Consider the following 24,759-nt stretch of genomic DNA (forward strand, 5'->3'; position numbering starts at 1 on the left):
TGAGCCGCGGCGCTGGCCGGTGATTTTCAGTTACTGTAATTCCATCCTCCACTGCCTTCCCGGGCCACAGCAGAGAGCTGGCCTGGGAGAGGGGCAACCGGGACAGAATCCGGCGCCCCGACTGGGACTAGAACCCGGTGTGCCGGCGCCGCAAGGTGGAAGATTAGCTTATTGAGCCGCGGCGCCGGCCTTGGTGTCTTTTCAGTTTAAACATGAAAAGTTGAAGTTTTCAAAAGTTGGGTGAATCTGGAGGGCAAGGGGAAGTGATAGTCAAACAAAAAAGTAAATATATATTTATAGATACGTTTGGGTGCGAGAATGTTAATTTATAAATAATGAAAGAATGGAAATACAACAGGTACTTCTTCGGGAGCTATGGGGAAAGAAAAAGTTAAAATAACCAAATCAGGGTCTGGCACTGTGGCATAGTAGGTTAAGCATTAGCTTGTAATGCCTGCATCCCATGTGGCTACTGGTTTGAGTCCTGGATGCTCTGCTTCTGTTTTTTAAATATTTATTTATTTGAAAGTCAGAGTTATAGAGAGGCAGAGGCAAAGGTTGAGAGAGAGAGAGGGAGAGAGAGAGGTCTTCCGTCTGCTGGTTCACTCCCTAGATGGCTGCAATAGCTGGAGCAGGGCCAATCTGAAGCCAGGAGCCAGTAGCCATCTTCTGCTTTCCCAGGCCATAGCAGAGAGCTGGATTAGAAATAGAGCAGCCGGGACTTGAACCGGCTTTACCTGCTATGCCATAGCACCAACCCCCCTTACTCCACTTCTGATCCAGCTCCCTGCTGATGGTCCGGGAAAGCAGTGAAAGATGGCCCAAGTGCTTGGGCCTCTGTGCCCGTGTGGGAGAACTGGAAGAAGCTCCTGGCTCCTGGCTTCAGATTGGCCCAATTCCAGCTGTTGGAGCCTTTTGTGAATTGAACCAGTGGATGGAAGACCTCTCTCTCTAGCTCTCCCTCTCTCTCTCTGCAACTCTGCCTCTCAAGTAAATAAATAATAATAATTAAAAAAAGATAACCAAATCAAAGAGAACTCAGTCCAAAGCACTGCACATTGAAACTGCTTTTGGTTGTATTCTTTGAACCAGTTTAAAGGCTTTGTGTTCCAGATGGCCCAATACACTGATGTATGTGATGTAATGGAAGGCATTCAGTGTTTAGTTGTCTGTGTTTTACAAAGCCTGCTTAATACTTACTAATTAAAGCATAAACGTCCCTGAAGCTGACTAGAAGAATCCTCACTAATTTCTTTGAGTGTTTATTTGTTTTATTTATTTTTTTAAAGATTTATTTATTTATTTGAGAGTTACACAGAGAGAGGAGAGGCAGAGAGAGAGAGAGAGAGATTGATTAAGAGAGAGAGAGAGAGAGAGAGGGGTCTTCCATCCGATGATGGTTCTCCCCCCAGTTGGCCGCAACAGCCAGAGCTAAGCCGATCCGAAGCCAGGAGCCAGGAGCTGCTTCTGGGTCTCCCTTTATGCCATCTTCTACTGCTTTCCCAGGCCATAGCAGAGAGCTGGATCAGAAGTAGAGCAGTCGGGACTCGAACCAGTGCCAATATGGGATGCTGGTACTTCAGATCAGGGCATTAACCTGCTGTGCCACAGCGCTGGCCCTATTTGTTTTATTTTTATTTTGGAAGGCAGTATGTGTGTGTGAGAGAGAAACAGAGAGAAAGAGAAACTTTCATTTACTGGTTCACTTCCCCAATACCTGCAACAGCTGGGAATGGGTTAGGCCAAAGCCAGGAACCTGGAATTCCATCCAGTTCTCCCACATAGGTGGCATGTACTCAAGTACTTGAACCATTGTCTGTTGTGTCTCAGGATGCACAGTAGTAGGAAGCTAGGTTGGAAGCTGAGTCAGCAGAACTCAAACCAGGCACTCCCACATGGGATGGAGTGTTCCAAGCAGAAGCTTAACCTGCTGTGCTACAGTGTCCTCCCCTGAATAATCTTTTAATACCTTAGTTTGGAAAGAATTGTAAATAGTATTGTTCCACTAGTAGAAAGTCTGATTTTCCTTTGTTAGGATTAAAGAGAAAAATAATTTTTGTTTCATGTGTTCCATCTTTTCTTGGACTAAGCCAACCACTTTTGTAATAAAGGTAATGTAATTTCTTGACAGTTTGGAAACTAGATTTGCAAATTTACAAAATAACTCTTTAATTTCTCTATGTTTTTTCCTATACTTGCTTATATGCTTTCAAGGTTTTATCTATAATTTCACATATATGAGTATTCTTTAAAATTTTGTTTCAGAAAAAGATTCATTAGGCACTGGCATTGTGGCGCAGTGGGTTAAGCTGCTGCCTACAAAGCTGGCATCCCATACTGGAATTCTGGTTTGCATCCCAGTTGCTCTGCTTCTGATTCAGTTTCCTTTTAATGCACCTAGGAAGGCATCAGAGGATGGTCCAATTGCTTGGAGCTTCTTCCAAGTGCTTGGGTCTCCCATGTGGGTGCAGGGGCCCAAGGTGTTGAACCATCTTCCACTGCTTTCTCAGGTGCATTAGCAGGGAGCTGGATCTGAAGTGGAGCCCATATGGGATACTGGCACTACAGATAGCGGCTTAACCCAGTACGTCAGAGCACCAGCCCCTGTGTATTATTCTTGCTTGTAATAATGCATACCTAATAGGGTAGAGTTAAGATTAAATACAGAAATATGTGTAAGGCATTTAGTATAGTATCTGACACATAATCATTATACTAAGTAATGGCTACTGTTTTGCCAAAGTACTTTGAATGCAGTGTGAACAGAGAAAGGCAGTTGTGATTTGAGCAGTAGTGCTGTTGGTGTGCAGGTGATATGGAAGCTTCTGCCCTATTGAGGACTACTTTGTGAGAAGTACTTTGCATGTATTATCTGCTTTAATCCTTACTGCAGCCAAGGTTCAGTCTGTGGCAGATGTAGGTGGCAGAAGAGTTTTTAAATTCAGAATTGACTGGGTCTTTTTTCCTTCCATAAATTGCACTGCTGCCAATATTTAGTTATTACTACAGTTCAGTTTCCTAGAGTTTACTTAGTTCTAGGTTTCTAGAGCCCAATCCTTTATACATCTTGAAGTATTCATTAGAATGTTTTTTGAGCACTTGTCATGTACAGACACCATTCTAGGTGCTTATCTTGGGTCTTATTGGTGGTCACATCACCAGGAACAGGCTAAGCAAGGTTGGATAATTTTATAGTTTTTCACTTTGTCCGGATTAACTCTCCACATAGCTTACATCTGTTTGTTGTCCTCCAGCAGCCCCAGATGAGACAGTTCCAAGAAGGTGATGGGTCAGAACAGATTCCTGGAATAGACATACCACTGAGCAGAAAGTATCACACCACAAATAAGGTGAGGATTATTAATACTTTCTATGTGTACAGGGTACTTTCTCACAGATGTTCTTTGTATCTCAACAACATTACCAGCTAGGTGAGTGAAGCAAGGAGTTTTATTTTATTCAATATGGGTGAGGCTCATTGAGCTGATGGACTTGCCCAAAATCACAGGATAGGAAGTGATTCACCAGCTGAATATTTGACCCTAAGCCTTCTGAGCCTGAGTTCTGTGTTTCTTCCACTGTACTGCCTTGCCTAGAAAACACTTTAGGGGAATAAGTCTTTATGAATTTCTTACATGTTAAAAATAAAGTAATATTTACTGCTTGGGAAGTTTCTTATTGTATATAGCTTGCCTTCATTTGGAGAGAGTTAGAATTACAATAGATTTTTCTTGGTGTTTACTTCCAAACTGCAAGTCTCAGGTTGTTTGTAGTTGTTAATACTCATAAAATTTGTTATGCAAAGAACATAAGGGTTTAAAAGGATTTATCCAGTGCTTGCGTTGGTTGATACTGTGTACATGTGTTTCTGTATTTTTTTTTTTTTTTTTGACAGGCAGAGTGGACAGTGAGAGAGAGAGAGACAGAGAGAGAAAGGTCTTCCTTTGCCGTTGATTCACCCTCCAATGGCTGCCGCGGGCGGCGTGCTACGGCCGGCGCATTGCGCTGATCCGAAGCCAGGAGCCAGGTGCTTCTCCTGGTCTCCCATGTGGGTGCAGGGCCCAAGCACCTGGGCCATCCTCCACTGCACTCCCTGGCCATAGCAGAGAGCTGGCCTGGAAGAGGGGCAACCGGGACAGAATCCGGCTTCCCGATTGGGGGACTAGAACCCGGTGTGCCGGCACCGCAAGGCGGAGGATTAGCCTAGTGAGCCGCGGTGCCGGTCCTCTGTGTTTTATTGATTGTGGTTTTGAATGAGTTTTTTTTTTTTTTTTTAATTTATGTATTTGAAAGACTGAATAACAGCAGCAGTGGGTGGGGTAGGGGAGACAGAGAGAGATCTCTTATCTGCTGGTTCACTCCCCAGATGGCTGCAACAGCTGGAGCTGAGCTGATCTGAAGCCAGGAGCTTCTTTCAGGTCTACCACATGGGTTCAGGGGCTCAAGTGCTTGGACTGTTTTCCACTGCTTTCCCAGGTGCACTAGCAAGGAGCTGGATTGGAAGTGGAGCAACAGGGACTTGAACTGGCACCCATATGGGATGCTGCGTTACAGGTGGTAGCTTTACCCACTATGCCATAATACCAGCTCCTTGAATGACTTTTTCAAAAAGATTTACTTATATATATGTATTTATTTATTAAAGATCTATTTATTTATTTGAAAGGCAGAGTTACAGAAAGGCAGAGGCAGAGAGAGACAGAGAGGGAGAGGGAGGAAGGGAGGGAGAGAGGTCTTCCATCTGCTGGTTCACTCCTGAAATGGCTGCAAAGGCCGGAGCTGTGTTGGGCCATCTTCTCTGCTTTCCCAGGCTGTAGCAGAGAGCTGGATCAGAAATGGAACAGCCGGGACTTGAACTGCTGCCCACATGGGATGCTGGCACTACAGGTGGCAGCCTTACCTGCTATGCCACAGTGCTGTCCCCTACTTATTTATTTGAAAGGCAGGGTGAAAGGTGCTGGGAGTGAGGGGAGAGAGAGAGAGAAAGATAACTCATCTATCTACTAGTTCACTCCCCGAATGACCACAGTGGCCAGGGCTGGTCCAGGCTGAAGCCAGGAGTCTAGAACTTTATCTAGATCGCCTATGTGTGTGGCATCGGCCCAACCACTTGGGCCATCTGCTGGTGCTTTCCCAGGTGCATTAATGGGAAGCTCTATTAGAAGTGGAGCAGCTAGGGCTCAAACTGGCACTCTGATATGAGGTACCAGCATCATAAGCAATGACTTAACCTGCTGCACCACAACACTGGCCCCTTAAATGACTTTTGGCTTTCAGGCAGTATTTCTCTTTCTGTTTTGTTATGTCAATAAACGGAACATTCCTATTCTCAGCATTGTTCTTTGAATGATGAGAGTCAAGATTTCCTTTTAAATATATTTTTCTAATAAAACTTCATTCTAGGACAGGTCTTATGGGTGCAGTAGTTTAAGCTGCCACTTGGAACACCCGTATCCCATATTGGAGGACTTGGCTTGAGTCCCATCTCTGCTTCTGATCCAGCTTCCTGCTAATGGGCCTGAAAAGACAGTGGTTGATGGCCTAAGTACTTGGGTTCCTGCCATGTACAGGCACACCTGGATGGAGTTCCTGGCTTTGTCTTCAACTTGGCCTGGTTCTAACGGTTGTGGGCATTTGGAGGTTACACCAGTAGATGGGGGCTGGTGTTGTGGCACAGCGGGTAAAGCTGCCTCCTATGACTCTGGCATGCCACATGGATGCCAGTTCATGTCCTGGCTGCTTCACTTCTGATCCAGCTGCCTGCTAATGTGCTTGAGAAAGCAGCGGAGCATGGACCAAGTGCTTGTGCCACTGCACCCACGTGGGAGACCTGGAAGATGCTCCTGGCTCCTGGCTTTAGCTTGGCCCAGTCTTGGTTGTTGTAGCCATTTGAGGAGTGAACCAGCAGATAGAAGATCTCTTTCTCTGTCTTCTCTCTCTAACTGTGCCTTTCAAATAAATAAGTCTTTAAAAAGCAGTAACATCAACAACAGCAAAGAAAGGTGGATAGAAGATCTCTCCTTCTTTGTCACTCTTCCTTTCAAGTAAATTAAATAAACAAATCCATCCATCCATTCTTTTTTTTTTTTTTTTTTTAAGATTTATTTATCTGAGAGGTAGAGTTACAGACAGAGAGAGGGTGAGACAGAAACGTCTTCCATCTGCTGGTTCACTCCCCAGATGGCTGCAATGGCTGGAGCAGGGCGTATCTGAAGCCAGGAGCCAGGAGCTTCTTCCAGGTCTTCCACGTGGGTGCAGGGGCCCAATCACTGGGCCATTTCTACTGCTTTCCCAGGCCATAGCAGAGAGCTGAATCGAAAGAAGAGCAGCTGGGGTTAGAACTGGCACCCATATGGGATGCTGGTGCCGCAGGCAGAGGCTTAGCCTGCTAAGCCACAGAACCAGCCCCCATCCATTCTTAAAAAAACCCTAATTCTGATACCCCAAATCTGTCATTTCCTAGACATTATTTCCTAGTTCATAGACATATGGTCAATGAGGGGAATATGCCTTATCTGAAGTTTAGAGGACATCTCAGGTATAATTCCAGGTAAGATGCCTGGAAAAAAAGGAAAATTAAGGTGTAGGTGTTTTGATATAGCAAGTTAAGCTGCCTGTTGGGATGCCTGCATACCATAATGATGAAAAAAACATTCTATTAAATTTTTTTTTCTTCAACTTATTTTGGTTTCCTTTCATTTGGTTGAATAGCTTCCTACTACCAAGGATTCACCACAGCCTGTTGAGGAAAAAGTTGGTGCCTTCACAAAGATAATAGAAGCCATGGGATTCACAGGACCTTTGAAATACAGTAAATGGGTAAATTTCTTATCTTTTTGGGATTTTTCCTTTCTGCTTTCTCTTTGAAGATTTTTTTTCCTAAGAAAGTTTTTAAAAGCTGCTACTTTGCTCATATAAAATTTATTCATTATTCTGAGAACTTCAAAATGCATTCCTTGGCACATACTTCTAAGTTTTATTTGTAATGACAGGGCTAAAATACTCAGTTTGAATGCTTGGAAGTATATTACAGTAGAAGGAATGGCAATAAGACTGGGCTTTCCTGCATGGTATGCCATATAGATGAGTTCTTTAGGGTCAGATGGGCCAAATGCTCTGATGGCAGCATTCCTTTTTTTTTTTTTTTTTTTTTTTTTGACAGGCAGAGTGGACAGTGAGAGAGAGAGACAGAGAGAAAGGTCTTCCTTTGCCGTTGGTTCACCCTCCAATGGCTGCCGTGGCCGGCGCGCTGCAGCCTGCACACAGCGCTGATCCGATGGCAGGAGCCAGGTACTTATCCTGGTCTCCCATGGGGTGCAGGGCCCAAGTACCTGGGCCATTCTCCACTGCACTCTCTGGCCACAGCAGAGAGCTGGCCTGGAAGAGGGGTAACCGGGACAGAATCTGGCGCCCCGACCGGGACTAGAACCTGGTGTGCCGGCGCCGCAAGGTGGAGGATTAGCCTAGTGAGCCACGGCGCCGGCAATGGCAGCGTTCTTAAGGAAGTATTGCTCTCTGATAAATTCCTATTCATCTAAGTGATTTTCACTAGATCATTGTAGTGATTTTATTTTTTTAATTAATTTATTTATTTGAAAGGCAAGTTACAGAAAGAGAGGGACAGGCAGAGAAAGAGATCTTCCATCCACTGGTTCACCAGATGGCTGCAATGGCTGGGGCTGGGCCAGGCAAAGAGCATTATCCGGGTCTCCCACGTGGGTACAGGGGCCCAAACACTTGAACCATCTTCTGCTGCTTTCCCAGTTACATTAGCGGGAGCTGAATCGGATGTGGGATACAGGTGCTGTAGGCTTAACCTGCTGCACCGCAGCACCTGCCCCATGTAGTGACTTAAAAAAAAATCAACTAATCATCTTTTTGTTAAGTAATAGAGTCCATAATTTATAGTGATTCTTACGATGAGATATTTGCTGGTCAGCTCTTGGCCCAATACATTATATGTTATGGGTAGTTGCTATGAATGGGTGGATGTCTTGTCTGTATCAGATGCATGCTGCCCCTGGGCTCTGGCCTTAATACTCCTATCTAGTTAAAGTAATAAAATATTAGTGGTTCAGTTCTTCTCAGCTCAGTTATCTCCTAGTCTTACCATTTCTATTATAGCAGAAGAGCCTTTTAATATGCCTTGCAGGGTTGCTGGAATGTTGGGTAAGCCTATTCCTTATTCCTAAGTTATAAGTAAAATGTGAAATAGTAGGGAAGGTGTTTCTAGAAAATATCATGAGGTATGTGTTGTGGTACCATCCCTTGGGGTACCGGCATCCTATAATGGAATGCTTGGTGCCTGTCTTGGTTCTCTGCAGTTCTGATCCAGCTTTCTGTTAAAGTACCCTGCTACCTATGTGAGAGACCTGGAATTCTCAAGAGTTCTGGGACTCCTGGCTTCAGCTGTTGTGGGCATTTAGAGAGTAAATCAGCAGTTGGTAGAGCTCACCAATAGAATAGAAAGAGATCGAGGTCTAGTATCCACTGGTTCATTCACCAAAATCCACAGAAGCTTAGGCTAGGCCAAGCCAAAGTCAACAGTCAGGTACTCCGTCTGGGTCTCTCATGGGGTGCAAGGGCCCCAAGTAACCAAGCCATCATCTGTTGCTGGGGTGTGTATTAGCAGGAAGGTGGATTGGAAGTGAATGTGTGGCTTGAACTCAGGGACCCAAATGGCAATTTGACATTCTGTGCCATGATACCTGCTCCACAAATTAAGTTGCATCTTAATTCTTTGACAGTGGATACTTTTTGGTATATTAGATGTTTTTAACTAGAATCTTTCTTCCTATTTAACAAAGAGGTTGTGATTATGGTATTTGGATTTAAAAACTTAAAAGAAGAGGGAAATGAGAGCAGGAAGAGAAAGGCTTGCTAAAATTAATTACTTGGTGGTTAGGTTCTACTTGGTTGCTACCATATGCTTTGTCTGGTCTGTTTTTTATAATTCCAGAGGGAAAATTGGCTACTATTTGGAGGATTACTAAGTCATCAGGAAAATTCCTTTACTCTTTTAGCTTAAGTTACCCTCTGATTTTTCTTGATCCTGTTGTGATCTCAGCTGAATCCCTCAAGTTTGCATTTTAAAAATCTTTGATGATGTGGCAGTATCAACTTTGTATAACCTTCATTTTAGAATTTGTGACATCAAAATATCAAAGTATGTAGGCTAAATTTATTTATTTTTATTTATTTATTTGACAGAGCTAGACAGTGAGGGAGAGAGACAGAGAGAAAGGTCTTCCTTCCATTGGTTCACCCCCCAAATGGCTGCTACAGCCGGAGCTATGCCAGTCCGAAGCCAGGAGCCAGGTACTTCTTCCTGGTCTCCCACGCAGGTGCAGGCACCCAAGCACTCGGGCCATCCTGCACTGCCTTCCCACTGGATTGGAAGAGGAGCACCTGGGACTATAACCCAGTGCCCATATGGGATGCCAGCGCCGCAGGTGGAGGATTAACCAAGTGAGCCAAGGCGCCGGCCCCTGTAGGCTAAATTTAGATGGGGAAATGTAAGCATAACTTAGAAAGCAAAGGGTCCTTTTCAGCAGTGTTGCCTCAGAAGTCTATGACTAGACACTTGTGTTAGATTGCCTTGGCAAAATTCTTTGTTCTGTGTTTTCACGTGTATTTGATTAGGGAGTACAATGCCTGTTTGTCTACATCTACAGTATTGATTTTTTTTCTTTCTTAAGATTTATTCATTTAAAACACATAGTTACAGAGAGATCTTTTATCTGCTGGGTCACTCCCCAGTGGCTGCAATGGCCAGGGTTGGGCCAGGCCACAGCTAGGTGCCTGAAACTCTGTCCTAGTCTCACATGGGTAGCAGGGACCCAAGTACTTTGGCCATGATTCAGTGCTTTCCCAGGTGCAATAACAGGGAGCTGGATGGGAAGTGGAGCAGCCAGAACTTGAACTGGTGCTCATAGGGAATGTTAGCATCTCAAGCCGTAGCTTAACACACTGTGCCGCAGTGCCAGCTCCCTCTTTTTTTCTTTAATGTTTTCAGGTATATTTCTCATTTTTCTTTTAGAATCATACTTAGAATTTTTTAAAAAAGGTTTATTTACTTATTTGAAAGGCTGAGCTACAAAGAGAAAGTTAGAGACAGAAATATCTTCTATCTGCTGATTTACTCCTCAAATGGCTGTAATGGCCAGAGTTGGGCTAGTTCAAAGCCAGAACTTCATTCAGGTCTCCCATGTGTTTGGCAAGGGCTCAAGTACATGGTTTGTCTTTTATTGTTTTCTCAGACCTGTGCTTATATGGGATGCAGATGTCACAGGTGGTGGCTTAACTCACTGTACTGCAATGATGGCTCCCATACTTAGGATTAAAGATTTACTTATTATTTATTTGAAAGGCAGAGAGAGAGAGAGATATCTTCCATCCACTGGTTCACTTCCCAAATGGTTGCAATGGCTAGGGCTGGGCCAGACTGGAGCCTGTAGTTTCTTCCAGGTCTCCCACATGGGTGCAGGAGCCTAAGCTCTTGGACAGTCTTTGCTGCTTTCCCAGGCACATTAGCAGGGAGCTGGATCAAAAGTGGAGCAGCTGGGACTCGACCTGGTGCCCATTTAGGATGCTGTCATCACAGGTGGTGGCATAATCCCCTGTACCACAATACCGGCCCTATCATACTTAGAATTTTTTTTTGACAGGTGGAATTATAGACAGTGAGAGAGAGACAGAGAGAAAGGTCTTCCTTCCATTGGTTCACTCCCCTAATGGCCACCACGGCTGGCGCTGCGCCGATCCGAAGCCAGGAGCCGGGTACTTTCTCCCTGTCTCCCAAGTGGGTGCAGGGGCCCAAGCACTTGGGCCATCCTCCACTGCCTTCCCGGGCCACAGCAGAGAGCTGGACTGGAAGAGGAGCAACCGGGACTAGTACCCAGTGCCCCAACTGGGATTAGAACCCGGGGTGCCAGTGCTGCAGGCAGAGGATTAGCCAAGTGAGCCACGGCGCCGGCCCATACTTAGAATTTTAAGTGTAGCTTTTCCTTACCCTGTCTGAATATTCTGAAATAATCATTCATTTTTGTTCTTTTATATAGCAATGTTAGGACAATGTTTACCAGATTCAGTCACGTGCCATAGGATAGTTTCTGTATTAGCTTTATGCCAGAAAATTATTCCTGATTGGAACAGAACTTGAGAACCTGGAATATATTCACAGATGGGCAGTGAGTTTTATGTAAGCCTCAGAAACTGTGTTGAATGAAGAATATTTGAATAACAATAGAGATGCTTAGCCTGGAAAAGAAAGGACCTGATGGTTCTTCTCAGGTATTTGTGGGACAAATGTTTTAAAAAAACAGAGAGACACTTAACATGAGGTTCTCTAGTGGGCAGAAAAATGTTTAATGAGTGTTACATGAAGCAGATGTAAGTTCAATAAAACAAAATAATCTAACAACAAGAATTGTCCTCCAGTGAGATAGGTAGCCTTACAAGGTCATTGGTCTTGTTTGAACGGGAGCCCAGATGGTTGACCATGAGTCAAGAATGCAGTAGGAAGAATCCCAGTGCAGAATATGAGTAGGAGGTTCAAATGACTGAAAAGCCCCTTCCAACTCTCACATAGCTATTACTGCAAGCCTTTTACTAGATTTGTTTTTCATCTTATAGGATGTGACAAAAGACATCAGTTAGTGGGAGGGCAAGTTTTCATTTCCTAAAGCCATCTTAGATGCTTCTGTTTTATTTAAGTAGACTGATTAAGTCTTCCTAAGTTAGAATGAGATAAACCTAAAATCATCTAAGGACCAGAACAGTTTTTATTGACTGGGTGCAGATTTAGTTTACCTATCTCCTTAACTTATATTAATGCTTGATTCTTTTTTTTTTTTTTTTTAGATTTATTGATTTATTTGAGAGGTGGAGTTACAGAGAGAGAAAGAGAGACAGAGAGTAAGGTCTTCCATGTGCTAGTTCACTCCCAAAATGGCCACAATGGCTAGAGCTGAGCCAGTCTGAAGCCAGAAGCCAGGAGCTTCTTCTGAGTCTCCCATGTGGGTGCTGGGGCCCAAGCACTTGGGCCATCTTCTGCTGCTTTCCCAGGCCATAAGCAGAGAGTTGGATGGGAAGAGGAGCAGCTAATATATGAACTGGCACCCATATGGGATACTGGCGCTGCAGGTGGAGGCTTAGCCTACTGCACCACAGTGCCGGCCCTAATGCTTGATTCTTTTTTTTTTTTTTTTTTTTTTTTGACAGGCAGAGTGGACAGTGAGAGAGAGAGAGAGAAAGTTCTTCCTTTTGCTGTTGGTTCACCCTACAATGGCCGCCGCGGCCGGCGCACCACGCTGATCTGATGGCAGGAGCCAGGTACTTATCCTGGTCTCCAATGGGGTGCAGGGCCCAAGGACTTGGGCCATCCTCCACTGCACTCCCGGGCCACAGCAGAGAGCTGGCCTGGAAGAGGGGCAACTGGGACAGAATCCAGCGCCCCAACCGGGGGACTAGAACCCGGTGTGCCGGCGCCTCAAGGCGGAGGATTAGCCTAGTGAGCCACGGCGCCGGCCAATGCTTGATTCTTAAAGAGGTTCTTTCCTTAAGTTGTTATTTCCAGTCCCTGTGTGATGGTCTTAAGGGACTTGCTTTAGAGATTTGTCCAGGAAAATGGCTCACCCAAGTATAAAGGCTTGGCTTTGCTGCAGGAAAAGTGAAGAACTATAAAATGCTCCTGAGTGCCACAGTGTGAGTGCTGTGTAAATACACTGGCCAATCTGGTGACGTCTTCATTATTTGAAGTGAAAACTTTTTACAAACCTGTGGGAAAAATCTTACTTTACAAGGAAGGGCTTGGGCCTTGGAGGCAAGTCAGAGGCCTTTATATGTATAGGAATCTGAAGGAAACTATAGGATTTAAAAAAAGAAATAGGCAATTAGGAATTTTAGTTAAAATTATACATTTGTCTGCAGTTTAACTGGGCCATAAGCCCCATGAAGGCAGACCTTGTTTTGTTTACTGATTTATTCTCAGAATCCTGACTAGTGCCTGGCATTGAATTTTAGGTACTAAGTGAATTATTTGTCAGATGAATTGAAGAGTTATGAGATGTCCTAAATTTCCTTTCTCAAGGTTAGCAATGGACTTGTCAAGGCCAAAGTATTATGTTATTGGTATTTCTAGGATATCATTGGTTTGGTGTTGGTACAGACCAGTGTGGTCTGTGATCAAATACTTCTCAGAATTGCAGATATTAGCAAAGTTAAACAGGCTTCTTTTATGGTCTGCGATATGATGAATGATAGCAATTGATTTGCTGATGTTGAATCAACTTTACATTCTGGGATAAATCCCATTTTATTGTGATATATTGTCATTTTTTAAAAAAGATATATTTATTTATTTGAGAAGCAGAGAGAGAGAGAGAGAGCTCTTCTATCTGCTGGTCTACTCCCCCAAATGCTCAGCTGAGGCTGGGCTTTGCTGAAGCTAGGAGACTAGGACTTTATCCAGGTCTCCTATGTAGGTGGCAGGAACCTAAATACTTGGGCCACCATCTGCTGCCTTGCCAGGCACATTAGCTGGAAGCTGCATTGGAAATTGAGTCATTGGGACTTGAACCAGCACTTTGATGTAGGATGAAGGCATCCTAAGTGGCAACTTAACCCACTATCTACCTACCTGTCATCCATTTAATATATTGATGGATTTGATTTGTTAATACTTCAGTACATAATTTTACATCTCTGTTCATGAAAGCTGTGGTTCTATAGTTTTGTTTTTTCTAGTGTCTTTGGTTTTGATACCCTAGAATGAGCCGGGAGGTATTCTTTTGTTTTCTGGAAAAACTTGTGTAGTTTTCATATAATTTCTTTAGATGTTTGGTAGAATTTTTTAATGATGCCATCTGGGCCAGGAATTTTGTTTGTTGGAAAGTTTTTAACCACAAATCTAATTTCTTTAATAAATATAGGACTATTTGTATTATTTATTCTGATGAGTTTTGGTAGTTTGTGTCTTTGAAGGGATTTGTCCATTTCATCTAAGATATCACATTCATTGACCTAAAGTTGTTCATAATACCTCCTTATTATCCTGTTAATGTCTTTAGGATGTATACTAATATCCCCTCTCTGATTTCTGACAGAGATAATACATATCCTCTGTTTTTATTAAACTTGTATTTTAATTCTATGTTTGGATTAAACATATTATATTTATTTTTAAAGATTTATTTATTTGAAAATCAGAATTATAGAGAGGGAGAAGCAGAAAGAGAGAGAGATGTCTCCATACTCTGTTCACTTTCCAAATGGCCACATGGCCAGGGCTGGGCCAGGCCAAAGCAAGGAGCTAGGAGTTTCATGGCTTGGGTCATTCTCCACTGGTTTCCCAGGTGCATTAGAAGGGAGCTGTATCAGAAGTGCAGCAGCTAGGACTTGAACCAGTATCCATATGGGATTGCTAGTGCTGCAGGTGACTGCTTTACCTGCTATGCCATAGTGCCAGCCCCTAAACTTATATTTTAATTCTGTGTTCCACAAGCTTTCTTTTGAAAGGGGGCAGGGGTTGGCAGGTAGACAGAGAGCTGTCATCCACTGGTTCAGGTCCCAAAGCAACAACAGCTGGGGCTAGGCCAGCTGAAGCCAAGAGCCAGGAACTCAATTCCTGTTTCCCACAAGAATGGCAGGAACCCAATTACTTGAGCCATTACTAGTTGCCTCCTAGGGTGCACATTAGTGAGGAGCTGAAATCTGGAACAGGGCCAGGACACAAACCCGAGTACTCTGATATGGGATGTGGGTGTCTCAAGTAGTGTCTTAATCACTGCACCAAATACCTACTCCTCCTTTGTGTTTATTGTTTTTATCTTTGTTCAGTCTGGCTAAAGTTTGTCAGTTTTCTTTTTCTTTTATTTTTTATGGATTTATTTATTTATTTGAAAGGCAGAGTTAGAGAGGCAAAGGCAGAGAGATGAGAGAGGTCTTCCATCTGCTGACTTACTCCCCAAATGGCTGCAACCGCTGGAGATGGGCCAGATCTGAGGACAGGAGTCAGGAGCTTCCTTCAGGTCTCCCATACCAGTGCAAGGGCCCAAAGACTTAGGCCATCTTCTACTGCTTTCCCAGGCTATAGCAGAGAGCTGGATCGGAAGTGGAGCAGCCAGGGCTCGAACCGACACACATATGGGATGCTGGAACTGCGGGTGGTGGCTTTACCTGCTAAACCACAACGCTGCCCCCAAGTTTGTCAATTTTATTGATATTTTTATTTATTTATTGTAAAATATTTATTTTATTTGAAAGGATAAAGAGATAGAGATCTCCCATCTGTGGTTTCACTCCCAAGACACCCATAATATCCAGGGCTGGGCCAGGCCAAAACCAGGAGTTGGGAACTCAGCCTGGGTCTCCCATGTGGATTGAGGGAATAAACCACTTGAGCTGTGACCTCCTGCCTCTCAGGGTATGCATTAGGAGGAAGCTAGAACTGGGAGCAGAGCAGGACTGGAACCCAGGCACTCTGATATGAGAAGTGGGCATCCAAAATGAAATCTTACCCATTCCACCAAATGCCTGTCTCATAAATATTTCTAAAGAACTAAATATAAGTAGATTTGGCTGCTTTGATGTTCTGTATTGTTTTTCTTTTTTCAGTTTCATTAATTTTTTAAAAATATTTATTTATTTATTTATTTGAAAGTCAGAGTTATAGAGAGAAGGAGAGGCAGAGAGAGAGAGAGGTCTTCCATTTTCTGGTTCACTCCCAGTTGGCTGCAATGGCCAGAGCTGCACTGATCTGAAGCTAGGAGCCAGGAGCCAGGAGCTTCTTCTGGGTCTCCCACATGGGTGCAGGGGCCCAAGCACTTGGGCCATGCTCCACTGCTTTCCCATGCCGTAGCAGAGAGCTGGATCAGAAGAGGAGCAGCCGGGACTAGAACTGGTACCCGTGTGGGATGTCAGCACTGCAGGTGGCAGCTTCACCCACTATACCACAGCGCCAGCCCCTATTTCATTAATTTTTGTTCTTTATTCTTTCTGCTTGCTTTTATTTTTTTTCTTAAAGGCTTTTTTAATATTTTTGAAAGAATAATAGAGAAAGAGGGGAGGCAATGAGGCATAGAGAGGGGGAAAGAGAGAGAAAGGGAGAGAGAGAGAGAGAGAGAGAGAGAGAGAATGAATCTTCCATCCACTGGTTCACTCCCCAAATAGTTGCAATGGCTGGGGCTGGGCTAGGCAAATCAGGAGCCTGGAACTCCATCTGGGTTTTCTACATGGGTAGGGGGCCAACGCACTTGGGCCATCTGCTGCTTTCTGAGGTGCATTAGTAGGGAGCTGTATCTGAATTGGAGCAGCAGAGACTCAAATCAGTGCACCAGTATAGGATGAAGGCATCATAGGTGGTGGTACTCTGTGCTACAATGCTGACCTCTTTGCTTTTAGATTTAATTTGCTCATGTTTTATAGTGTTTTACTATGGATTTTGTTTAAATGTGGGTTTTAAGTGCTAATTTACTCCCCCAGAGATGCATATCTTATTTCCATTTATTATATATTCTATTTTCTCTTACATGAACATTAGATTAAAACCTTGAAAACATGATAGACTTCATATTAGCAAGTGAAAAAGTTTTAATTACAGTCAGAGATATAATACTTCCTTAATTTATTTTGGGTATTTCTGCCCATCAGAAAGATCTGTGATTTAACCATAGGGAGTATTGAAAAGGATGTACAGGGTCCAACATTGTGGCTTAGCGGTTTAAGCCACCACCTGTAATGCTGGCATCTCATATGGATAATGGTTTGAGTCCCAGCTCCTCCATTTCTACACTTGATCTTAGCCAAAAGGCTGAGAAGCAATTGCTGCTCCATTTCTGATCCAGCTCCCTGATAATGTGCTTGGGAGGGCAGCAAAGGATGACCCAAGTGATTGGGCCCTTGTACCCATGTAGGAGACCTGGATGAATCTCCTGGCTCCTGGCTTTGACCTGGCCTAGCTCCGGCCACTGCAACCATTTGGGGAGTGAATCAGAGGATAGAAGGTATGTCTGTCTCTCCCTCTATCTCTGTAACTCTGTCTTTCAAATGAATAAGTAAATACATCTAAATACATCATTTTTAAAAGATTTATTTATTTACTTGAGAGTCAGAGTTATAGACAGAGAAAGGGAGAGAAGAGAGAGAAGTCTTCCATTTGCTGGTTCACTCCTCAAATGACCCCAATAGGAAGAAATGAAATGATCCAAAGCCAGGAGCCAGGAGCTTCTTTGGGGTCTCCCATGCAGGTGAAGGGGCCCAAGTGCTTGGGCCATCTTCTACTGCTTTCCCAGGCCATCAGCAGGGAGCTGGATTGGAAGAGGAGCAGCTGAGACTTGAACCGTCATCCATATGGGATTCAGGTGTTGCAAGAGGATGCTTAACCTACTACACTACAGCACCAGCCTCTGCATAATTTTTTTTTCTTTTCTTTATTTGAGAGGTAGAGTTATAAAGAGAGGGAGAAGCAGGGAGGAAGGTCTTCCATCTGCTAGCTCACTCCCCAAATGACTGTAACGGCCAGAGCAGGACCCATCTGAAGCCAGGAGCCAGAAGCTTTATCTGGGTCTCCCATGCAGGTGCAGGGGCTCAAGGCCTTGGATTATCTTCTACTGCTTTCCTAGGCCTTAAGCAGAAAGCTGGATCGGAAAAGGAGCAGTGAGAACACGAACAATTACATGTATTGGATGTCAGTGCTGCAGCAGAGGCTTAGCTACTATGCCACAGCACCAGCCCATAAATACATCTTTTAAAGAAAAGTATGAGCCGGCGCCGCGGCTCAATAGGCTAATCCTCCACCTGTGGCGCCGGCACACCAGGTTCTAGTCCCGGTCAGGGTGCCAGATTCTGTCCCAGTTGCTCCTCTTCCAGTCCAGCTCTCTGCTGTGGCCCGGGAGTGCAGTGGAGGATGGCCTAGGTCCTTGGGCCCTGCACCCCATGGGAGACCAGGAGAAGCACCTGGCTCCTGGCTTTGGATCAGTGCGGTGCGCAGGCTGCAGTGCGCCGGCTGCAGTGGCCGTTGGGGGGTGAACCAATGGAAAAGGAAGACCTTTCTCTCTGTCTCTCTCTCTCTCACTGTCCACTCTGCCTGTCCAAAAAAAAAAAAAGAAAAGTATGAACATTGTATAGTATTGGGTATAGTTTATCCTTGGTGACTATGCACATTAGAAAGTTAGCTCTACTAAGTTCTTCATTGGTTTTTCTTCAGTTACTATGCCATTCTGATCTGTGAATGTTTGTTTTTAGTCTGTGTGAATTTGAGTATTTGTATTTATAACTTTCTCTGTCATTTTAAGAAAAAAAATGAGCTTTTTTATTGATGAGCTGATTTATTTAGTTGTATCATTAATGAAATGTTTCAAAGTCCTTGAAATACCTGTTCCCAGAGCACCAAGTTGGTCTTTAGACCTATAATTTAACTTTATTTTTTTTTTAAATATTCACTTATTTATTTGAGAGGTGTAGTTACAGAGAGAGAGAGAGGTAGAGACAGAGAGAGGTCTTCCATCTGCTGGTTCACTCCCAAAATGGCCACAATGGCCGGAGCTGGGCTGCTCCGAAGCCAGGAGCTTCTTCTGGGTCTCTCAGGTGGATACAGGGGCCTAAGCACTTGGGCCGTCTTCTACTGCTTTTCCAGGCAAGGAGCTGCATCAGAAATGGAGCAGCAGAGACCTGAACTGGCGCCCATTTGGGATGCTGGCACTGCAGGTAAAGGCTTAACCTACAGCACTGCCACCTGTATGTTAAGGCATACTTTACATACACTAAGATATACAAATATTAAGTTCACTACTCAGTGAATAAATTAAAACCACAATTCATATCAAAATCTTAAGAAAATTCTTCATGCTTTTAAGAATAGTGAAAGTTTGATCTTTTCATATTCTACATTCATTAGAAACTTTTATTTATATACCCAGTGTTCTTTTAATCAACAAATTATTGAACTAAAAATAATATAGGAAAAAAGGTCCTCTTGCATCCCCCTTTTCCAGTAGAAAGACATAAAATAGATAGTGGTGCCTCTGAGGAAGGAATAAAGGCTTGAGGGTTTTTGTTTGATTTTGGTTGGACTAATGGCTAATCTTTGTTAATATGAAGGCTTTTCGATTATAAAGAGTTAACATGGATAATGCTGGACAGTGGCATAAAGGCTCAAATGTGGTGAAATGAGTTTGAGGGGCTGGCGCTGTGGCGTAACGGGAAAAGCCACTGCCTGCAGTGCCAGCATCCCATATGGCTGCCAGATCGGGTCCCGGCTGTTCCACTTCCGATCCAGCCTTCTGCTGTGGCCTGGGAAAGCAGTAGAAGATGACCCAAGTCCTTGGGCCCCTGCACCCATGTGGGAGACCCGTAAGAGGCTCCTGGCTTTGGATTGGCACAGCTCTGACCGATGGCTCCTGGTTTCAGATCGGCACAGCTCCGGCTGATACTGCTGTCTGGGGAGTGAACCAGCAGATGGAAGACCTCTCTCTCTCTCTCTCTTTCTTTCTCTTTCTCTCTCTCTGCCTCTCCTCTCTCTCTGTAACTCTGACCTTCAAACAGATAAATAAATCTTTAAAAAAATTAGTTTGAGTTAAGGAAAAGATTTAATTTAAACACTGGAATATCTTTTATTAAATAAGTAAATTTTATTAAAATATCTTTTTAATAAAGACTCCATTTTATTTATTTGAAAGACAGAATGATGGAAGGTGAGACGGAGAGAGATCTTCCATCCACTAGTTCACTCCCCAGTGGCCGCAATGACCAGGACTGGGCTGGGCTGGGCTGAAGCAGAAGCCTGAACTGTATCCAAGTTTCCCAAGCACTTGGGCCATCTTCTGCTGCCCTTCCTTGGCATGTTAGCAGGAAGTTGGATCAGAATTGGAGCAGCCAGGCTTCAATATGGTTTGCCAGCATCGCAGGTGTTGGCTTAACCCATTATGCCACGATGCCTGGCCCTTCTTTATTTTTTTTTAAGATTCATTTATTTGAAAGGCAGAACTTCAGAGAGAGAGAGAGAGAGAAAGCAATTGGTCAGTTGATCCATCTTCTGTCTGCTGGTTCACTTAAATGGCTGCAACAGCTGGGTCACTGCCAGGCCGAAGCCAGGACCCTACTCCATCTGGGTCTCCCACATGGATGGCAGAGATCCAAATACTTGGGCCATCTTCAGCTGCCATCCCAAGTCCATTAGCAGGAAGCAGAGCAGCTGAGACTCCAGCCTGTGCTCCAATATGGAATGCTTGCATTTCAACCGACAGCTTAATCCTCTGATGTATAACATCAACCCCTGGAAAAACCTTCTTGACACTTTTGCGCTCAAATTCTAAAATGTGAACATTGTATGAAGTCTATATGAATTGCTAGCTTTAAGAAAAGGAAGAAAAAAATGTTTGTTGTTTCAAATGTCCTAGGGACAGATTTGGACCCTTCTTTATAGTTAAAGAAATGTCAGATCTGTGATGCGTGTCTGATAGCAATAGAACATCTACTTGGTCATGTCTTGAGTTTGTTTTCATTCTCTTTGTCTAGAAGATTAAGATTGCAGCTCTGCGCATGTACACTAGTTGTGTGGAGAAAACTGACTTCGAGGAGTTCTTTCTAAGTAAGTTACTATTTGATGGTTCTCAAAAGGAAAATGAATGTACTTTGATTTTTATGGTGATTTTAATAGGGTATATATTTTTTAATCACTAGTAAACATATTTTTCTGCACAAAATGTATAACTCTAGCTTTTTGTCTCTTTCAGTAGAATAAAAAAGGACAAAAAGAACCCTATAATGGGCCGGCGCCGCGGCTTAATAGGCTAATCCTCCGCCTTGTGGCGCCGGCACACTGGATTCTAGTCCTGGTCGGGGCGCTGGATTCTGTCCCAGTTGCCCCTCTTCCAGGCCAGCTCTCTGCTGTGGCCCGGGAGTGCAGTGGAGGATGGCCCAGATGCTTGGGCCCTGCACCTGCATGGGAGACCAGGAAAAGCACCTGGCTCCTGGCTTTGGATCAGTGCAGTGCGCCGGCCGCAGTGCGCTAGCCGCGGCGGCCATTGGAGGGTGAACCAACGGAAAAGGAAGACCTTTCTCTCTGTCTCTCTCTCTCACTGTCCACTTTGCCTGTAAAAAAAAAAAAAAGAAAGAAAGAAAGAAAGAAAGAAAGAAAGAACCCTGTAATGAAAACATGTTAACAAATTTATAAAAAGCCTTAAAATTTGTGTGATGCGTTTTAACATTACCATCCCCTTTGTCCATAAATGCGTCTTCTCATATAGGAGTGACCATAGTAAATGTGTGCTATTTTACATTCTGTATGTTTTATGTACCATTTTAAAAAAAGATTTATTTATTTTAAAGACAGAGTTACAGAGACAGAGAGGGAGAGGGAGATCTTTAATCCTGTAGTTCACTCAACATAGGGCTACAATGGCAAGAGCTGGGCTGGTCTGAAGCCAGGAGCCAAGAGCTTCTTCCGGGGCTTCCACTTGGGTGCAGGGGCCCAAGCACTGGGGCCATCTTCTGCTTTCCTAGGCACATTAGCAAGGAGCTGGATCAGAAGTGGAACAGCCGGATCTCAAACTGGCGGTGCTTTATGGGATGCTGGTATTGCAGTTGGTGGCTCTGCTCACTATGCAACAGCATTGACCCCTTATTTACTATTTTGACACTGAGTTTCTTTCTTTCTTTCTTTCTTTTTTTTTTTTTTTTAAGATTTTACTTATTTATTTGACAGGTAGAGTTACAGAGAGAGAGGGAGAGGGAGAGAGAAAGGTCTTCCATCCACTGGTTCACTCCCCAGAGGGCTGCAATGGCCAGAGCTGAGCTGGTCTGAAGCCAGTAGCCAGGAGCTTCTTCCAGGTCTCCCACGTGTGTGCAGGGGCCCAAGGACTTGGGCCATCTTCTACTGCTTTCCCAGGCCATAGCGGAGAGCTGAATTGGAGAAGGAGCAGCTGGGACTTGAACCGTTGCCCATATGGGATGCCAGCACTGCAGGCAGCAGCCCAACCTGCTAAGCCTCAGCACTGGCCCTGAAAAGCTAGTTTTTTAAAGTGTTTTCTTTAATCCATTTGCTTAAGTATTTTTATAAAATATTTTTTTTTAAGATTGATTTTATTTATTTGAAAGTCAGAGTTACACAGAGAGAGGAGAGGCAGAGAGGGAGAGAGAGAGAGAGAGGTCTTCCATCCGATGGTTCACTCCCCAGATGGCCGCAACGGCCAGAGCTGCGCCGATCTGAAGCCAGGAGCTTCCTCTCCCACACGGGTGCAGGAGCCCAAGGACTTGAGCCATCTTCTACTGCTATCCCAGGCCACAGCAGAGAGCTGGATTGGAAGAGGAGCAGCCGGGACCAGAACCGGTGCCCATATGGGATGCCAGCGCTTCAGGCCAGGGCTTTAACCCACTGCACCACAGTGCCGGCCCCTGTTTTTATAAAATATTAAGAAAATCTTATCCTCAGATACCTATTTAATATTTGATTCAGTAAATCAAATTCATTATGATTAGTTTGAGAGGATACTTACTAGCTATCTATGTCTTGACCAATCCTTTATTATTGAAGATTGTTTAGTATTAATATAGAATCAAGTGTTATCTTGTTTAAATCAGTGTATTATGTTTCAGTTTATAGCCTGTTATAAATTCCTTATTAAACTTGGGAAAATTTTTAAGAATTGTAATTGTTATATTCTATGTGATCACTTTTACATGTTATGCTTTACCTTTATCTCATGTAGGAGTTATAAAACCTTGTGAGATAGGGGTTAAATTATTGTTTTTATTTTTGCTTGTTTTGTTTTCAGAAGCAGTTGAGGCTTAAGGGGCCAAGTGACTGTCCTACGATTGCTTAGCCAAGATTTGAGCCTTTGTTGCTTGGCTTAAAATCCAGGGATTTTTCCACTATGACATGTTGCCTATGAATGAATGTGTTTGCAGTTTAGAAATGTAATCCCTCTTTTTTAAAAGATGTATTTATTTATTTTAAAGAATAACACACAGAGAGAAAGATCTTCATCTATTGGTTTACTTTTCAAGTGCCCAGAACAACCAGGGCTGGGCCAGGCTGAAGCCAGGAGCCAGGAACTCCATCTGGGTCTCCCACGTGGTTGGCAGGAACCCAAGTACTTGGGCTGTCTTCACTGCCTTTTCAGGTGCATTTTCCAGAATCTGGCTCGGAAGCAGAGGAAACGGGACTTCAGGTGGTGCTCTAACAGGTGTCTCAAGTGGTGGTTTAACCTGCTATGCTACAGTGCCTTTCCCATAATCCATCTTAGTATTTTTGCATTTTGTTGCACTTAAATAAGAAGTACTTCTGTGAAATGTTGTACTAGTTTTGCAGACTAAAGACTAATGTCGATACATACTATAACCTGTATACTTCACTAAACTTTGTTCTGGCTTTGTCCTTCAAAGTAGTTAGCTGAGGAGGCAGAGAATTTTTCAGTGACACTACTTTTCATATTTTTTTAAACATTTTATTGAAATACAGTATGCATACCAAGAAATACACATACGTATACAGATAAATGCGTTTTTGTCATCTGGTCACACTCATTACCAATGCCCAAATTTAAGAACAAATCACTAACTAGTACAACAGTCCTCACTGTCCCCCCACTTCTTTGTTTTTAGCGTGTAAAATGAATATATTGTCATTTCCATGGTATGAGTCAGTGAAGCACTGTAACTCGGTATCTGTATGTTTTCTGTGACTCAGTTTTAGAATTGCCTTTGAAGACCTTTAGCATGTTTATTTGAATTATGCTTCAGTATGGCCTATTTTTGTCATTTGTGGGCTGGTTAAGTTTTAAAATCAAATTGAATTGGTTCCAGACAATGACTAGTGAATAAAAAGAAGCAGTCTAGAAAGTAGCACCTGAAGACAGATGATGAAAAATATACTGATTCTGACTTTCTTGTGGCTCAAATTCTAAAGAAAGTTTGGAATAAGAGAAGAAAATGTATGGGGGTACCTCAAAAAGTTTAGGGAAAAGGGAATGGAGATTATTTGGATACAAAATAAAAATAAATCATGCATAATTGTTTTATAATAGGTGTTTTTCATGAATGTTTTGAAAACCTCTTGTATATTGCTTCCCAAGATTATAAATGCTATTGGTCACATAGTTCTTGAATTTTATTTTACAATTTTGTGATTATTATTATTTTAAAGGTCTATGTATTTATTTGAAAGAGTTACAGAGAGAGGGAGAGACAGAGAGAACTTTCATCTGCTGGTTCACTCCCCAAATGGCGGCAACAGCCAGAGCTGGAGTCTGGCTGGAAGCCAAGGAGTCAGGAGCTAGGAGTTTCTTCCAGGTCTCCCATGTGAGTGCAGGGTCCCAGGGACTTGGGCCATCTTCCACTGCTTGCCCAGGTGCATCAGCAGGGAGCTGGATCGGAAGAAGAGCAGCTAGGGCTTGAACCAGTGCTCATATGGGATGCCAGTGCTGCAGTCAGCGGCTTTACCCACTATGCCACAGTGCCGACCTCGAATTTTATTTTATTTTTTAAATTTATTTTAAAGGCAGAGAAACTGAAAGAGTGAGAGAGACGGATGGATAAGGAGAACTTCTGTATGCTGGTTAACTCCCCCAAATGTCTGCAACAGCACGGACTGGGCGAGGCCAAAGTCAGTAGCCTGGAACTCCATCTGGGTCTTCCACATGCATGGTGGGGACCCAAGTACTTGAGCCATTATCTGCTACTTCCCAGGGTGTACATTAAAAGGAAGCTGATTCTGATAATGAGATGCAAGTGTCCCAAGCAGCATCTTAACTGCTGTGCCAA

The 24,759-nt window shown here is 43.6% G+C and overlaps 1 protein-coding gene across 4 annotated transcripts in view; it reads left to right on the top strand.

Annotated features, from left to right (window-relative positions):
- Positions 1 to 24,759, top strand: part of UQCC1 (ubiquinol-cytochrome c reductase complex assembly factor 1) — a 134,495-nt gene that overhangs the window by 29,585 nt on the left and 80,151 nt on the right. For 2 of the 4 annotated variants that reach the window (XM_002710826.5, XM_008256062.4), the window contains 3 exons: positions 3,255 to 3,350; positions 6,712 to 6,819; positions 20,515 to 20,587. In XM_002710826.5, the coding sequence (XP_002710872.1) occupies positions 3,255 to 3,350; positions 6,712 to 6,819; positions 20,515 to 20,587 (277 nt within the window). The remainder of the gene's footprint in view (positions 1 to 3,254; positions 3,351 to 6,711; positions 6,820 to 20,514; positions 20,588 to 24,759) is intronic. The other 2 variants (XM_017341660.3, XM_051846151.2) reach the window with 1 other exon arrangement.

This window comes from Oryctolagus cuniculus, chromosome 11 (assembly GCF_964237555.1).
Source record: "Oryctolagus cuniculus chromosome 11, mOryCun1.1, whole genome shotgun sequence".
Taxonomy (NCBI): domain Eukaryota; kingdom Metazoa; phylum Chordata; class Mammalia; order Lagomorpha; family Leporidae; genus Oryctolagus; species Oryctolagus cuniculus.